Source organism: Zootoca vivipara, chromosome 8 (genome assembly GCF_963506605.1).
Source record: "Zootoca vivipara chromosome 8, rZooViv1.1, whole genome shotgun sequence".
Taxonomy (NCBI): Eukaryota; Metazoa; Chordata; class Lepidosauria; order Squamata; family Lacertidae; genus Zootoca; species Zootoca vivipara.
Genome location: NC_083283.1, coordinates 48,577,937 through 48,596,479, shown reverse-complemented (window position 1 = coordinate 48,596,479; position 18,543 = coordinate 48,577,937). Strand labels below are relative to the sequence as shown.

At 44.1% G+C, this 18,543-nt stretch overlaps 1 protein-coding gene across 1 annotated transcript in view; it reads left to right on the top strand.

Moving 5' to 3' along the window:
• Positions 1-16,507: 16,507 nt before the first annotated feature.
• Positions 16,508-18,543, top strand: part of APCDD1 (APC down-regulated 1) — a 33,030-nt gene continuing 30,994 nt past the window's right edge. Inside the window, exon 1 of the mRNA XM_035125234.2 lies at positions 16,508-17,323. Within this exon, the coding sequence (XP_034981125.2) occupies positions 17,266-17,323 (58 nt within the window). The 5' untranslated portion in view covers positions 16,508-17,265. The remainder of the gene's footprint in view (positions 17,324-18,543) is intronic.

Genomic DNA, 18,543 nt, shown 5'->3' with positions numbered 1-18,543 from the left:
ATGTCAAAATGCAAATATGAGTGAGGAAAAAAGACAGTTAAATTATATCCACATGGACACTAACAAGCTGCTTCTAAAGTCTTAAACAGTTGTTTAACCACAATACAAAACATATGAAAAATAAGCCTAGCTTGCATTCACTTTGATGATTCAGACTTCAGTCCTCAAAGTTCTCTGCCTGGGCAAGTCTCCTTCACTTCAAGAATAATACTGGCAACAATTTTTGACAACTAGGCTTCTCCTTTATTGAGAGGAGATTTTACAGTAGAAAGTTTAGAAAAATATTTGTGCTTTTTATCCATATCCTATTTTTAAATCCCCTAAGATCTCCTTCTACCCTATCTTAAAAAAAAAATCAGAACAAATCATAGCATGTGTAGATTTGCCCCTAAAAATAGTGTTATCATTTTGTCCCAAAAGTCAAAGGAACAACTTTTTTTTAAAACGGAGGACAGAGTCTGAAGGAGCTGACTGAGCCAGCCTTCCCCAACCTGGAGCCCTCCAGATACTTTGGAATACAACTTCCATAATCTCTGGCCATTTGCCATGCTGTCTGAAGGTGATGAGAGTTGTAGCCCAACAACATCTGGAAAACACCTGGCTAGGGAAGGCGGCAAAGCCTAGCAGGAAGAGCTGCCAGAACTCTCCATTCCGCTGAAATAGTAAATGGAAGTGCAAAGCCATTTTTCATGTGGATATAAATGCAGCTCGATTCTGTGCATATTCTGGGCTTATGTACAGAGGACAAGATGGTTGGACAGTGTTCTCGAAGCTACGAACATGAGTTTGACCTAACTGCGGGAGGCAGTGCAAGACAGGAGTGCCTGGCGTGCTATGGTCCATGGGGTCACGAAGAGTCGGACACGACTAAACGACTAAACAACAACAACATAGAATTCAGTTGCATTCATGCCTACCTGAAGGATTTCCATTGAACTTATTTCTAAATTCTGTTGAGTTCATGGAACTTACTCTAGTAAGAATGCAAAGGGCTGCAACCCCTATAACTTTCATGTTAAAAACAAAACACCTTTCTATGCTCGTAAAAAACCTGGTATGACAAGGAGATGTTTTACATGAGCAAGGAAGTTATTTTGCTTTTGTTTTTTTGCAAGGCAGCATACAACATGATTCCCATATCTAGATGTTGAAGTGGTGCACAATTCCAAGAGAGCTGAACTATACAATTTGTCTGAATGTGTTGCTATCACCTGAGAGCCAGTGCGGTGTAATGGTTAGTGTCATACTAGGACCTGAGAGACCAGGGGTCATATCCCTGCTTGGCCATGAGGTTTACTGAGTGATCTTGGGCTAGTCACTCAACCTATACTACCTCACAGAGGAGTTGTCAGGATTAGCTGAGGAGGAGAACTACGCACACCAATTTATGCTCCTTAGAGAAAAAGATATAAATGCAATAAATAAATAAAATCAGGGAGATGGGCAAAATCCTTGAAGCTAGAGAACTAACATTTCATAGGAGTGATGGTAAAGCCATAGTTATCCTGCCTTCCAGATGAAGGCTAAGAAGATTGCGACCTGACATCTGGGTACCACTATGCTCCTTATGCTTTCCATCTCCTGTCTGTACTGTAGCAGAGCAGAAAGCAGGAGTTTTTTGGAAACTAAGGTGCAGAGGTTCAAGTGGAATAAAATGAGCACTGGCACCCCCAGGGCCCAACATATTGCTCAGAAGATAATGAGACAATAAAAACTAATTACCTTTTGGAGGGATGTAGTAGGCTTCCTTGTGTGTCCATATGAGCACGCACACATGTATGTCCCTGGGTGCCCATGAGCATGCTTAGACATACACAAAGGCCCACTGATTTCCCCAGAAGTGTCAAAAACCTGTTGCTAAATCTACAAGTCGGTGAGCTTAGTATTTATTGTGAAATGTGAATACCTCTACTGAGCCATATGAAGTTATTCTGGAGTGTGGAAAACCACTGCTTCAGTCCGAAGGATATTTATGTCTTGGAATGCACATTTTCAACCCTGAGCTAACAATTGTAGGGCTGTTTGCAGAAAAGGGCACAAGGATTTATTTTATGATAAGGTTGTATGGCTTTTGCTCAACATTTGCAACTTTGCAAGCTTTACCCCCAGGTTTCATTTACAGGATCAAATACCACAGGTGTTAAGGGAATAGTACTGGTATTATTTCAGGAGGGAGGGAAGGTTGCTCAAGCAAGCACTTTCACATCATTATTGCAGGAATTTAATATCTTAAGCTGGGCAGACAGGAGTTAAATAGCACCAAAAGATTAATAATACTAATTGCAACCTATTGGTCAGATAACCAGCAATCTCTTCTGCCATGCACATTGTGTTGCTCACAAACATGGAACAAGGATGTGAGTTGTAGTTTGACAACATCTGGAGAGCCAAAACTTCCCCATGCCTGCTCTTCTGTTCCAGAATACATAGCTAGAAGAGTCCTTCCCTTCTTTTATGCTGAAAAACAGGAAAAGCAGAAGGCTTCCCTGCAACTTGGGGAACACTTTACATAAAGGTCCCTACCAGTATGGTATCTACAGGACAGAGGGTTGTATTCGACATAACGCTCAGTGGTACTTTGCATGAGCAGAACAAGTGGACTTCCTCCAATTCTTCCCCCCCCCCATGTGCTGCCTAATCTGTTCTGGTGGTTTTCTCCACGTCTCTGGAGCAGATTTAGGATAACCAGGGGGCACACAGTGAGGGTGAGAGGGGTGGAAAGCCCCATTGAGCAACTGGGAGTCAATCGACTTGTGCATGTATTTAGTTGAATACTACCCAGAAGGTAGGTTGAAGGGAATCCCTAACCACTCAATGCAGGACCAGCCCAAGACATTTTGGCACCTGAGGCAAACCACAAAATGGCATGTGCCGGCCCCCCAACATGGAAGAAGGGGGGCGGTAAAGATCTACATCAGGAACAAGGGGGAGGGAATCAAATCAACCTTACCCAATGGTTGAAGTGAGAATCAAAGGCCGTTGTGGAACCCACTCTGAATCATATTGGACGAGACCCCAGAGGGCACTCCTCACAATTTCCTCCCCTGAAGTAGGAGGAGACCAGAGCCTCCTATTCACATGAGATCACTATGGAGGCAACATTGCACAGTGGTCTCTTGGCAAATAGAAGGCACTAAATGTCTCCTCCCACCTCTAGGGCATGGGGGGCGGGCTGCTGAGGCGGTGGCAGATTCAGCCTCTGAGGAGTGCATTCCTTGGAGACTGGATCTGCTGCCCCTGTGGATCCTACTACCCAAAGCGGTTGCCTCACTTTGCCTCATGGCTGGCCCAGCCGTGCCCCAATGCATGCTACAAAGCCCAATTTCCTCACATGCACACCATACATTTAAAGCGTCCCTTATCATTTTACAAGTCATAGTTCCCCCCACCCCCCAATCCTGGGAATTGCAGTTTGTTAAGTTTGCTGACCTCACATATCTACAATTCCTAGCACCCTTAATGAACTACAACTCCCAAGACTCTCCATGGCTGTTAATGTGACATAACCAAGTTTCAACTGCATAGTTGTTTATGGTTCAAATCCAATTGCTGAATGGCAAAGCGTGTGTTCACATCAACTATGCACTCTGGTTGATGCATAGGGTACAAACCATCTTGACAATATCTATTATAGCAAATGTGTCATCATATATGTGAGGGTTTATATATGGAACAGTCATTGACATTTCAGTTCCAAACACTTCAGAAATAGACTGAAAATGGGTTTACATAGAAAAGTGTTAGGCAACCTTCATTTTGGCAAGTTAAGACAAGCACTCATTCACGCCACATGCATTTCTTTAATTCTCCATTTTACTAATTCTTATAAGACCATCTTTTGAATTAAAATAATGTCGAGAGACTGCAACTAATGTTCATTAAATCCAGAAAAGTTTCTGAACGGGCCTTTCAAAACAGATGGTTTGTTTTAGTTTCATAAAAACCCTGCTGTCTAATCTTGTGACACAATCTATGGTTTATGCATAAAAGGGATTTGGCTCTTAGACATATGGGGTGAGGGAGGGAAGGAAACAGAAACGGTATATAGTTTAACTGTCTCTTCTCCTAAAACATGCAAAGGAAAATATAATTTAGATGGCACTGTAAATTACACCCAGTTTGTTATTGTTTTTCTCCAGCTGAAACAATTTACCATCTGTCACACATCAGCAGATAAATATTTTTCTGTGCACATTAGCATAAATCCTGCGGGGGGGGGGGGGACCCTTTAATTCTTAACATGTTTCAACAACTGTCCCTTTACTGTATCAAGAAGAAACATCTCTTAACCCTATTTACTTAAAATTTTCTGTTTATTTCTTTTTCATTTGTCTGTTCTACCTAGCAAGTTCAAAATGCTAGATTTAGGCTGCAGTCTTATAAAGATTAATTGGAGAATAAGGTAAAGGTAAAGGGACCCCTGACCATTAGGTCCAGTCGTGACAGACTCTGGGGTTGCGCGCTCATCTCGCATTATTGGCCGAGGGAGCCGGCGTATAGCTTCCAGGTCATGTGGCCAGCATGACAAAGCCGCTTCTGGCAAACCAGAGCAGCACATGGAAACGCCGTTTACCTTCCCGCTGTAGCGGTTCCTATTTATCTACTTGCATTTTGACGTGCTTTCGAACTGCTAGGTTGGCAGGAGCTGGGGCCAAGCAACGGGAGCTCACCCCGTCACAGGGATTCAAACCGCTGACCTTCTGATCAGCAAGCCCTAGGCTCAGTGGTTTAACCCACAGCGCCACCTGGGCCCTAATTGGAGAATAAGATCCATTAAATTCATGGTGTTATTCCAACTTAATCCAGAAAATGTTGTGAAAGATGGAGGAATGAGGGACTAGAGTAAAATTTATGTCATGCAGCATAGGAATTCTGTATCCATAGATCAGGGCATGGAAGCCTATAGGCCTCCAGATGTAACTCGACTACAACTCCCATCATCCCTGAACTTTAGCCATGTTGGCTGGGGCTTATGGGAAATGTGAAGAACTGAAACTTTAAAAAAAAAAAGTTTAAACTGTCCTATTATATATGGTTGAGTTTGGGAAGCAAGAATGAGACTTTTAAACAACTGGACAAAACAATTAAGCTATGGTTTTAAGCTATGGTTTTGAACAATTAAGCTATGGTTTTGAATAGGCAGTAATGGATAATAAGATTAAAGTAATGTATATGCATGACTGGGAAGCAATTTAGTTTTAAGTATTTAGTAACTTTCTTCTATATTTTGCTGGATTCAGTAGATAGCCCCAGGAGCCAGTATGGATTTGCAAGGTGTGGCAGCAGTGTTGTTTATTATTATTTATTAAATTTGTATACAACCCTTCATCCAAAGATCCCAGGGTGATTCACAAATATAAGATGACCTCCTGACCTCCTGTCACCAGTGTTGCTGCAGATTACTGGGAGGGAGAAGGTGAAGCAGCAGTGAGGTCAGCACAGTGCAAACTTGTTCACAGGAGGTCTAGATTGGCTCTACTGGTGCATTTGCAGCTCCCCCCTCCCTCCCAGTAAGCCATAGCAATGCCAGTGACAAAAGATCAGGTAATTGCTGCCCTCCGCCCACTTACTGATGCTACCTATAGCCGTGCCCCTAAGGAGAGTTCATAGCCACATACCCAAAGAGAAACAAAAAATACAGACAGCTGTGTTGATCCATTAAAAGCAAAAATGTACACAACATAGTATCAGCTTCTTAATATCAACATGGCTGCAATCCTATGCATTGTGCCCTGAGCAGTAAGATCCATTAACACTATGCTGTAGCCATTTGTTGAAGCAAAGTTCAACTTCCAGTCCAGTCAGTTGCCAGTACATGGAATTGGGGTCAGGGAATGGCATCTCACGTGTTGCCTCATGCAACAAAAAGGCTTGGGCCAACCTGAAAGAAATATTTCCTTTCATCTGTATGATTCTACTGCAAATCAGTTTTCCTGAGTGGCTCAAAAAGAAAGTCTAGAGATAATTCACCTCCAGTAAGCCTGCAACTTACACAGGGGTTATGTTCTGGGGATTGCACACTTAAAGTCAAAATTGCGAATAATCAAAACACATTGGGTGCAATGGTGGGTGGGACTGCAAGTCGAGGACCCGCCACCCGCATAGAGTTAAATAAGACACAAGGACACATGCATTTTAGGTTAATGGGCAAAATAAGACCACAACTTTATTGGTTACAGCATGTGAGTGGTATTGGCTTAAACATTGGATAAACAATCTATGTATGACTCCACCCTGCTCAGCGGGGAGTCATTTGAGGGTTAACAACCAGTGAGAGGAGCTTGTTGAAGCAAATACAACTGGAAGCTTCCCCTGGTGTCACCGGGGGCCGTGCCATGGCCCTAGTCACCAGCAGGGCATCAGACAGGATCCACGGCCGCCGGATCCCTTTAACGGAATACCCAAAAGAGGAGGAGGATGGCCACAACCTGCCCTCCAACACACTACACATATTCCAATGCCTAACCGCCAATGCCATAAAGCTGTGACGAATTGCTATGAGGTAGGCGAAAAACCAAGAGGCTGGTGCCAATTTGCCAAATGGACAAAAACTCCTACCAGGCCCCCTGGGCAACTGACCGAAGTCCACAGCAAGGTCAAAAGCAAAGAAATGACCTAAAAGGAGGGTGGGCCAGAGATCCAATGAATCCAGGAAGCTGAATGGAGACCAGCGCTGCCACGGCCGCTTAAATGCAGCCCAACCCTGCCCACCAGCCAGTCCTATTGGTTAGCTGACAGGGCCTGGCACGACAGCAGAGAAAGGCTGACGCAGGGGGCTGAATACGCCCCCCTGCTGGAGCAGGAAATGGCTCCCGCTCGCAACTCCTCCCCTCGGCAAGGAGGAGAGGTCTTGCCAATGTCTTCTTTCCCTGATGCCCAACCCCTTTCCGCCGCCTTTTTATTTTATTTTGCCAAGCACATAAAGCTGAATGTGCACAAGTTAAATGTGTGTAAAGTCGTAGCCTTACTCTACAAATGCTAACCACTGAAGTCCAGTCAAGAGTGAGCTCCCGTTGCTCGGTCCCAAGCTCCTGCCCACCTAGGAGTTTGAAAGCCATCAAAGTGCAAGTAGATAAATAGGGACCGCTCCAGCGGGAAGGTAAACGGTGTTTCTGTGCGCTGCTCTGTTCGCCAGAAGCAGCTTTGTCATGCTGGCCACATGACCCGGAAGCTGTCTGCGGACAAACAGCGGCTCCCTCGGCCTATAGAGCGAGATGAGCGCCGCAACCCCAGAGTCGGACACGACTGGACCTGATGGTCAGGGGCCCCTTTACCTTTGGGGGTTATTGCAGGGCCTTTCGGTCATACTCTGGGCTGGTTCACATGGCACCGTAAGACAGACTATAGTGTGGTCTCACATATGTGGTGCTTCCTGGATAGATTACGGCCACTTTTCTAGTCCCTGGGCCTTTTTACTGTCACGTCATGCTAATATAAAGTTTGTCTTAGCACAGCTGCAAGGTGTTCTCTTGAAGCGGGTACATTTGGGCAATCTCAGTTTGTCTTACCACGTCATGCAGACCAGGTCAGAATCTCATAACTCAGTTGTGTTTGTAGTTTGCTGAGTCTTGGCTTCCACATCAGCAGGGGGGGATTTACATAAATGAAACAAGATTGTGTTTCACACTCCAAGACCTTAAACTACTGCAAGCTTGCTGACCTTAAAATATACTCTCCCATTTCCTTGTTCTCAAATACTTTTTCTTTTGTTTTAGGGTTATAGCTTATTAGAATTTTGTAGGGGGGGGGCTGCCTTTGAAAATGAGCTCACTTTGCAGAGAACTCAATACTCTCATTCTGATTCATTTGCACTGGTTACCTACCTAGCTTCAGACCCAATTTGATGTGCTAAGTACCCGAGAGAACACTTCCTTCTACATCTTTATCCTAATGCACTTATGTCTGTTGGGAAGGCTCAGCTATGTTTCACAGAACATTTGTGAAAGCATAGAAGATGTTACTGGCAGGCTGATGTAATGATAAAATGATATATTCCAAGCATATTTAGCAATTTCATTTTGCTGCTGGGCTGTGTTTTGTTGTTATGTCAGATGTTTTAATTATGGCTGTTTTATTCGGACTGGTTTATAGAGATGTTTTATTTTGCATGCCACTTTGAGAGCTGCTTGTAGCAGAGATTTCTGCCCTAAAAATGTCACAGTAACAACAACAAAAAAGCACTTTAAAGAACAAGTAAAAATATGGAGAGACACATTGGTCCACTTTAGTATAAGAGAAACAACATGCTAATTTTGCTTTTTGTTTCACATGGAATACTGTAGTTCTATGCCTACTGAATTGTGGGAAATGTTCAATAACAGTACTGTACAATTGGCTGCAGTGGATACTTTTTGTAACATGATAGCATTCTGATCACTCATTTATCTGCTAATAGTAAGCCACACACACAGAACGCTATAATTTTCTCTCCTTTTGAAAAAAAAATATCTGACAGAGAAAATATGCTAACATTCCTTTGAGAGCCTGTATGTGATGTTTGTTCTTGAACTCTTTTCAACTTCAGAATAAAGTGCCTCACATACAAGAAAACCCACACAATGCAGTGCACTGTATTTGCCCTCTAAGGATTGACTGTGGCCATTTGATTATTCTGTATTGCCGTACATTACAACAACTGAAGCTATTTCTTATACTTTTGACCTTTTGTACAAAGTTAAATGTGTTTTTATCAATATATCCAGGAGAAGAATATATCACAAAAAGCATACTTTACATGCATTTAGACGAGGTCACAAAAGATATTTAAATTTATTATGCGTTTGTGTAGATTCGATGCATTAGGGTTGTAAAGGTAAAGGTAAAGGTAAAGGGACCCCTGACCATTAGGTCCAGTCGTGACCGACTCTGGGGTTGCGCGCTCATCTCGCATTATTGGCCGAGGGAGCCGGCGTATAGCTTCCAGGTCATGTGGCCAGGGATTCGAACCGCCGACCTTCTGATCAGCAAGCCCTAGGCTCAGTGGTTTAACCACAGCGCCACCTGGGTCCCTGCATTAGGGTTGAGATGCCCACAAAAGAGTGTATCAAGAATAGGCAGATGAAATAACAAAGTATTCCTAAAAGTAGCCATATTAGCCCATTAGAAAAAAATCCCCCCAAACCCAGAAGGGTAATACTGTATGCTTATTAGGACCCACTAAAATATCATATAATTTTTATTAAGAATAACATGAAACACTAATGGGTATCAGTTACCAGGTACAAAGCAAAATTCAAATCAGGGCACGTATAGTGAAGGTAATAATAGCAGCAGGTTAAATAACCCAGCCAAGAAGATGTATGAGTCACATGGGGTCTAGGTTCCTCTGTGAGAGATTTAATTAATTAATTTAATTTAATTAATAAATGAAATCAATATAAACCATTTTTTTCCTTTGCATCTCTCTACATAACTGTTAAGTTTATCAGACAAAGCCAAGTAATATCACAAAGTTTTGAGATGATTCTATTATGCCCAGATTTGTTCCCTTTCCTCTACTTTTTTGTTTAATATCCTGCATGAAGAAGTTATTGGGAACTCAAAAGTTTCCTAACTGCTAAATATTTTATGAAGCAGCCCTCAATCAGGAAGCTTACAATGTTTGATGTTTCATTATATTTTTTTATATTCTGTTGAAAGCCATGCAGAGTGGCTGGGGCAACCCAGTCAGATAGGCAGGGAATAACTAGTAATATTATATTATATTATATTACTACATACTACTACAGCTATCATCCTTATTTCCTTATCTGATTTCTTATTAACTAAGGACACGCCACAGATACTTTCCATAACTCCCTTTTATACCTAGGTAAAGGTATAAAACCCCTGACTGTTAAGTCCAGTCGCGGACAACTCTGGGGTTGCGGTGCTCATCTCGCTTTACTGGCCGAAGGAGCTGGTGTTTCTCTGCAGACAGCTTCTGGGTCATGTGGCCACCATGACTAAGCTGCTTCTGGCGAACCAGAGCAGCACACGGAAACGCCATTTACCTTCCCGCCAGAGCAGTACCTATTTATCTACTTGCACTTTGACGTGCTTTTGAACTGCTAGGTTGGCAGGAGATGGGACCGAACAACGGGAGCTCACCCCGTCGCAGGGATTCAAACTGCCAACCACAAGCCCTAGGCCCTGTGGTTTAGACCACAGCACCACCCACGTCCCTAAACCTAGCTTTTGATATATTTTGCCCCAGTTTAAACTAGAAATTATAGCTGTGATTTTCTCTCCCCACTCCTTATGACCATTGGTGGAAAGTATTCCTAGATTGAAAAGCTAACAGTTAATATCTTGGGAAGTTTGTTGCACTCCCTGCCTCCCCCATTTCTCATAAGAAAGTAATAAGCATAACCAAGAATATGGGACTATCATGTGAAGATTTCAAATCCACTATATATCAGCAAAGTTATATATCCTTAAGATAACAAAAAAAACCTGAAGAATATAAAAGGCAAGGCATAGTCTGTGTTGGTTTTGGAATGTTATATAAAGTTTAAGCTCATTCATTGGGTTGTGATTGCATTACCACATTTGAAATGGCAATGATAGGAAATCACAAACAGAGCCTCATTTACGCAGCTGGCCACAGCAGTAATAAAGTCATTGTTTTCCTTTCTACACATGACAATACAGTGAGCTATTGGTAATTCCAATTTTGCAGGACATAGTCCCCCAAAAATGAGTGACAGGTATCCATTAAGCAGTACAGTACTGTAAAGTGAACTACAGTGGAACCTCGGTTTATGAACACCTCAGTTTACGAATTTTTGGTTTACGAACACTGCGGACCCATCTGGAATGGATTAATTCACTTTCCATTACTTTCAATGGGAAAGTTCGCTTCAGTTTATGAACGCTTCAGTTTATGAACAGACTTCCGGAACCAATTACACCCATGCTTCGGGTTAAGTACGCTTCAGGTTGAGTACTCCGCGGACCCGTCTGGAACGGATTAATCCCCTTTCCATTACTTTCAATGGGAAAGTTCGCTTCAGTTTATGAACGCTTCAGTTTATGAACAGACTTCCGGAACCAATTGTGTTCATAAACAGAGGTACCAATGTACTCAGATTTAAGACAAGAGTCACATTAAAGTTCAGAATATCTGGATTTAAATTAAACCCAACTAAATGCACCAGTTTAGTTCAACTAAATCCAAGTAGTCCAACTTGCTTGTGGACCAGGCTGCTAGTGTCTTTGTGGGATGAAACAGATTTAGGCTGTTGATTTATCTGTTCAGTCTTGTTTTGCACAGTTATGTGTCATTTGGTTTTAATTAAAAAGATTCCTTAGTGAGACTTTTATTAAATTTAATGGTTATTTGTTCCCAAGTCTATACATTAAATTTCCAGACTGAATGTGCTCTTGAACTCTGAGATACAATTCTATGCTGGGTGAAACAAAGAATGCAGTGCTGAGCTTCAAAGTGGTCGGCAGTTTAGACTGGTGGTGGCAGAGGCTTTCACTCACGTTGTGTTCCACTGCTTCCTATTTCTGTCAGAATTTTTCTCTAGACTGTGGAACCTGTTTGTTATCTATTCTACATGGCTAAGTACTGAGGAGATAGATTCAGGTACGTAGCTATGTTGATCTGATGCAGTCGAAATAAATAATAATAAATAATAAATAGTCCAGTAGCACCTTAGAGACCAATTAAGTTTGTTCTGGTTATATGCTTTTGTGTGCATGCACACTTCTTCAGATACATTGAAACAGAAGTCACCAAACCCTTATATATAGTGGGAGGGTGGGGTGGGGTTTTTCTCAGAAGGGTAGGAGGAGATGGGTGATTGACTCAATGGGTATGGTAAACCTGTTGACAACTGTTAACGACTGCAATTAGTCCTACAGGAAAAAGCAAGGGATAGTATGCAGATGACCAAAAGTAGCGCTAGCATATGTTATCTCACAGACTTCTGTTTCAATGTATCTGAAGAAGTGTGCATGCACACAAAAGCTTATACCCAGAACAAACTTAGTTGGTCTCTAAGGTGCTACTGGACAATGTTTTAATTTATTTCTAATGAGGAGATAGTTATTTTAACACAATTAATTTAAGTTCTGCTTCTTGATTATTTAGCAAAAAGGAATCTTGCCAGATGAGAAAAAAGGTTCCTCAAGATCAGAGGCTCACAAACTTTGTAACACAGAGCTTTCTTAGCAACATACAGTATACCTGACTGGAAAACCGTGTCCCACTTTTAGTTCTGAACTTCAGAAGAACATACCATGTGGTGTAAAACAATTCTGTGCCCAACATTGCAACATGTATCATGTACAGTTATTCTGGTCTCATACCAGAACTATGTATTCTCATGTTGTCTTATTATTAATTAATTAATTTTCTATACCGCCCTATACCCGAAGGTCTCAGGGCAGTTCACAGGGTGGTGTCTTAGAACACCAAGACAATTGGCTGGACTACATTCTTTAGACTTTCTGTTTGTGACACAGGGGTAGTAGAGGAATTATTCCACATAGGCATGCAAGGGAAGAGTTGTTTGCATTCTGATGTTTAGTCAGAATCTCCTTTCTTGTAACTTGAATCCATTGGTTTAGGTCCTACACTCAGGAGCCGAAGAAAGCAAGCTTGCTTCATCTTCCATGTGACAGCTTTTAAATAATTGAAGATGACTATAAGATCCTCTCTGTCTCCTCTTTACAAGGATAAACATACCCAACTCCCTCAACCATTCCTAACAAGACCCTTGATCATTTTGGCTGCCCTCCTCTGCAGATGTTCTACATTGTCAATATCATTCTTAAATTGTGGTTCCCAACCACTGAAACCAAATCACATGGGAAGCAGCCTTACTAGAAAAGCTAACCAATAAAATGAAAGTGACATGGGGACAAATAGAAGAGAATGCCTTCACCCCAGTATGGCTCCCCTTTGTCACATACACAGCCCAACAAGACAACAACAAGAACCTGCCAACAGCATACAAATCAATCTGGCTTACATGACCCAACAAGCCCTCCCCACCTCACACATGCTAACAAATCTCCTTACAGACAACCAACCACACCCTGCCCCCCAATCCCTCTCATGACCAAGGAAATGTAGCAAGTGAATAGAAAGAGAACTTACCCAGCTGATGCCAACACAAAATCCCACATGTACACTATGGGAAAAACACACAATTGTGGTGCCCAGAACTGGACACAGCACTCCAGGTGCGGTCTGACCAAGGCAGACTAAAGCAATACTATGACTTCCCTTCATCAGGACACTATACTTCTCTTGATGTAGCCAAGAATAGCTTTAGCTTTTTTCTGCTGCTGCATCACACTGTTGACTCAGGTTAAGCTTTGATCTACCCTCAATCCTTTTCACATGTACTACTAACAAACCAGGTGTTCCCCATCTTATAAGTTCTTCTTGCTTATCTTTAGAACCTTACATTGTTCCTATTGAAATTTAATTTTGTTTAGTTTGGCCCCAATTTTGTCTTCTGCAGATTAGCTACCTCTCCCAGTTTGGTGTTGTCTGAAAATTTGATGGACATCCCGTCAATTCTTTCATCCAAATCATTTATAAAGACACTGATCAACAATGGGCCCAGCACAGAACCCTGCAGCACCCCACTTGTCACTGTTTTCCAGGATGGCAAGGAAGCACCCTTTGAGTTCAGTCAGTCAACCAGCTACAAATCCACCTAACAGTTACCTTGTCCAACCCACATTTTACCAGCTTCTCTGTAAGAATATCATGGTGGACTTTGTCAAAAGCCTCACTAAAATTAAGATACTTTATGTCTGCAGCAATTACATGTATAAATATTACTTTGGGGGGATTTGAAATTGTCAGATGATGATAATATCCAACACCACATACCAACTACCGTGTTTCTCCTAAAATAAGACGTGCCTCTAAAATAAGCCATGGCACGATCTTTTACAAGCAAAAAAATATAAGACATCCCCCGAAAATAAGACGTCTGGGGGGGGGGTACCTACCAGACCCAGCAGGAGCCGGCAAACGCAGCAGCGCGCGCCGTGCCGCGCCGCGCCCCAGCCCAGCGGGAGCCCCAGCATAGCGACGCACCGAGCTCCGGCTGAACGGGCCCCAGGACCCGGCAGCGGGCGGTGCGTGAAGCCGCAGCAGCCGGCAGGAGCCGGCAGCAGACCCAGCCGCACCGCGCTGCACCACGTCAAGCCCAGGGACCCAGCAGTGGGCTCAGCGGGTGGCGCGCGAAGCCGCAGCAGCCGGCAGGAGCCGGCAGCAGCCCCAGTCGCGCCGCGCCGCACCGCGTCAAGCCCAGGGACTCAGCAGTGGGCTCAGCGGGCGGCGCGCGAAGCCGCAACAGCCGGCAGGAGCCGGCAGCAGCCCCAGTCGCGCCGCGCCGCACCGCATCAAGCCCAGGGACTCAGCAGTGGGCTCAGCGGGCGGCGCAAGAAAGCCCCGTACCATACTTACCGGTAACAATGCTGTACCATGCTTAATAAAAAATAAGACATCCCCCGAAAATAAGCCGCGATGTGTTTTTTTATAGGAAAAATAAATATAAGATGTGTCTTATTTTAGGAGAAACACGGTATATGTGGTTTGATAGCAGGTCAACATAATTGGACAGTTCCCGTTCTTACTCCTGCAAAAAGACTGATATTGATACATCAATACCCTGGCCCCTTGAACAATGGATAGACATTATGACTACATACCAATGGATTGCTTTACGTTGTAGATTGTGTATGGACAAATATAATGATATTTAGAGTGCATTTATAAAAAGCATAATGACCTGTTGATAATTTTATACTCCTTAGAATAATTGTGCTACCTATATACCCACATATTGTACTGTACCAGTTTCAAGCACTTTTGTTTTGTTTTGAATTCTCTCCACCTTTTCCTATATACTATATATATGAATTCTCTAAGATTATAGCAAGAAGCTCTGAGATTACACCTGCAAGCTCCTTTACTACCCTTGGGTGCAGGCGCTGGAGATTAGAATTAATTTAAAGTAGCTAGGTGTTCCCTTACTATCTCTTTTCCTACCTTGGGTTGTAGCTCCCGCCTTGAATTGTTTATTCTGCTATCACCAGGTTGGGCACTGCTTCCTTTTGGGTGAAGACAGAGGCAAAGTAGGTGTTGAGCAGTTCCTCCCTCTGTCACCCAATAGCATTTCTGTCTTCTCCACACAGAGGACTTACTACTTGCTTGTCCTCCTCTTGCTTCAAACATTGCTGAAGAAACCTTTTTTCATTGTTACCTCCACACACTGCTGCCTCTGTTCCGCTCAGTAGAGAGTCACCTACCACAAACATGTCGCTTCCTCCTCTGGGGAATGGCAGAAATTGTTCTGTACATCGTACACTCCCAAATCAGAGTGTTCTGAGGTTTAGTTTACAACTACTGTCCTTACTCCTCTTGCTCCACCACCCTGCCACATCACTGTTCCAGCACAGCCAACTGCTCTAGCAAGCAATTCCTCATCTTGCGGAGATGTGCTGAGGGGAGCGGGTGGCGCTGTGATCTAAACCACTGACCCTCTTGGGCTTGCTGATCAGAAGGTTGGCGGTTCAAATCCCCTTGACAGGGTGAGCTCCCGTTGCTCTGTCCCAGCTTCTGCCAACCTAGCAGTTTGAAAGCAACACCAGTGCAAGTAGATAAACACTGCGGCTGGAAGGTAAAAGTGTTTCCATGCGCTCTGGCTTCCACCACGGTGTTCAGTCGTGCCAAAAGCAGTTTAGTCAAGCGGTTTAGTCATGCTGGCCACATGACCCAGAAAGCTGCCTGTGGACAAACACTGGCTCCCTCAGCCTGAAGTGAGATGAGCGCAGCAACCCCAAAGTCACCTTTGACTGGACTTAACCATCCAGGGGTCCGTCACTTTTTTAAATTTAACCTCTACTCACCCATGGGCTGCCCTGTCCTTGCCTAATGAGCAGGCCAGCCCTTGCTGCCAGAAACAGATTTTCAGAAATAACCAACTGTTTGGATTCTGAAGCGTATCCAATGTAGCAGGTGGGGATAGCTGGTGTCTTATAGAGTCAAGACTGTGCTGGAATGAACACTGCTTGTATTATACAAATAAAACCAAATAAATCCTTAATTGGTTGTGGTTACCTGTGGTAGGTACTGCATGCATCATTATGAGGGGAGCACACAGAGAGTTTTCCTTGGGTGAAGAGGCCTTAAGGAATAGCCCCTTAAAACCATAAATCATCTCTGCAACCCGACTGAATGGGAAATCTCTAGAACCCAGGGATTGATGTGCGTGGAGCACGGCAGGCTTCTCCACACTTAGGAGCAGCTCCTTCCCTGCCAAAAGAAGCCGACAGCAGCGACTGACACAACCGCCGCTCTTTGGGATTTCCCGCTCTTTGATCTGCCCGGGCCGCCTCTGCTGAGGCGCCTGATAAACGAAGCTCTTTGATGAGTCCCGACATTTCCCCCCTCAGCCCAGGCCATCTGACTCGCTTGGTACCCATGACTGAGGGGAAGGGCAGAGGCGGAGACCGCGCCCTGGGCGGGAACGGCGCAATCCTCCCCCTCCGTATATCTCCCAGCCCTTTGTAGTCTCCTTTCAAGTCGAGGGTGTCCGATTTCGGGATCCGGAGGCGAGCAGCGCCCCTCCCCGACCCCTCCTCCTCCTCCTCCTCTGCCCGCTGGAAGGGGAAATATGAAGGGGAGTTTCTGCAGCAGCAGCAGCAGCAGCTCAGTGAGGAGAAGAAAAAGCCGCGGGAGGAAACCCGGAGGAGAAGCCGGCAGGGAAACGGGGACGACCAGAGAGGTTGCAGAAGGCAGGGAAAGTGCCTGAGGATCCCCAGACGCCTCTCTGCGCACGCCCAGAGTCCTTTGGGGCGCCCGGCATGGGGCGCGCCGCCTTGTATTGAAAGCTCTCAGCACAGGAGGGGGAGCGCGTGGAGTTCAGCCTCGGGCAGAAGCCGCCGCCGCGCGAGGAGGCTGGGACTTGGCTGCCTCCTTCTGCTCGTGCCGCTGGCCCCGAAGAGAGAGCGGTGTGTGGGGGGGATTCCGCCGCTGTGCTTCTCTGGGATTCTGATTCCGCCAGGTGGGTGCCGAGAAGAGGCTCTCCAGCCCGCCGCCCGCCCTTCATCTTCCCGCAAGGATTTTGTGTGTGGCTGGGGTTGGGGGATTATTGGCATTGCAAAGAGGAGGCACAAAGCTTGTCGGAGAAGAAAGTGTTGAGGGAGAGGAAGAAAGCGCCGGAGGGAGGATAAAAGGAAAAAGGAGGAAGAAAGAGGCGGAAGGGAAAGTGAGAGGCTTGGACGGGGGAAGCCGCTGGAGAGCTGGAAATGTCCTGTCTCTACTGCAGCCTGGTGAGATGCCTGTTCCTAGCCCTGCTCTCGCATGGTGAGTACTGCAGATAAACGCATTTGCAATGTTTCTGTTATATTATGTTTATATCTGCGAGAAATATTTACTGCTTTTCCTCTCTTAGGCAACTTTAAAAACTTGGAAAGTTTTTGACGTTTGACGTTTTATTTTGTTTTTATATTTTGCTGAAAGCTGCCCAGAGTGGCTGGGGGAACCCAGTCAGATGGGTGGGGTATAAATAATAAGTTTATTAGGTATTATTGTTATTTAGGCGGATCTTTCTTCGAAGTGGCAACCTGAATATTTTATCATAGTAATGAACAGCCTCACACATCGGTAGTGCTGCACTTGTGGATAATTATTCTTCTTTATGTATGGTTTTCCCTTTCTCATGTCACTTTAGGCTAAGGGCTATCCACAGTGAAAAGCTGTATTTTACCTGTTTTAGTTTTAGATATAAAAGTTGCCACAAACATACGTGCCTTGAAGCAAGAGCTCTTGGTTCTCTGGAAAAGCTAACTACTTTGAATAGGCAAAAATTGTGTGGTGTGTTTTCTTTTCTAGAGTCAGAAAGTGCCCCTTCCACATGTCTTGTATATTACTTGTGGTCGGCTGGGTGATTTTTGATGGTTCTGAAAAGACACAATATATAAGCCGTCTGTAGTGAAAAAGTAGGGTTTTGCCTATAAAGCTTTGAACAGGATGCATTTGATCTTTATTAGCTTGTCCCATTGGGGGGCTGAATGGAGTGATTTTTCCTCTGTCTCGGTTTTCTTAATTGTATCCATGGGCAAAATGTTCAGAGCATAACTTGGATTCTGCATGCTTGATCACGTGGAAAGAGTTTCAGGCCACAGGCCCAAACTCTCTATTTCATTGACTTCAGTTACACTACTCGGACACAAGCGAATTCAGACCAAGGGGCCATCTCATCTAGCATCTTGTTTCCAACAGTAGTCAGCTAGAAAGTCCACAAGAAGGATAGAGAGCAATAACCTCTGCCCAGCATCTGCTTTTCAAGAGTTATTTCTTAACATGCAAGGTCCCCTTAGTCATTTATAGACATACCCTCCCAGAATATGTTTCATTCTCTTTTAAAGCAGGCTAAGCCAACTGGTCATCACATCTTATGGCAATGAGTTCCATAAGTTTATTATGACGAAGTGTTTTCCTTGGTGTGTACTGAATTTGCTGTGAATTAATTTCATCAGCTTGACCCTGCGTTCTAGTATTGTGAGAGGAAGAAGAAGAAAAAA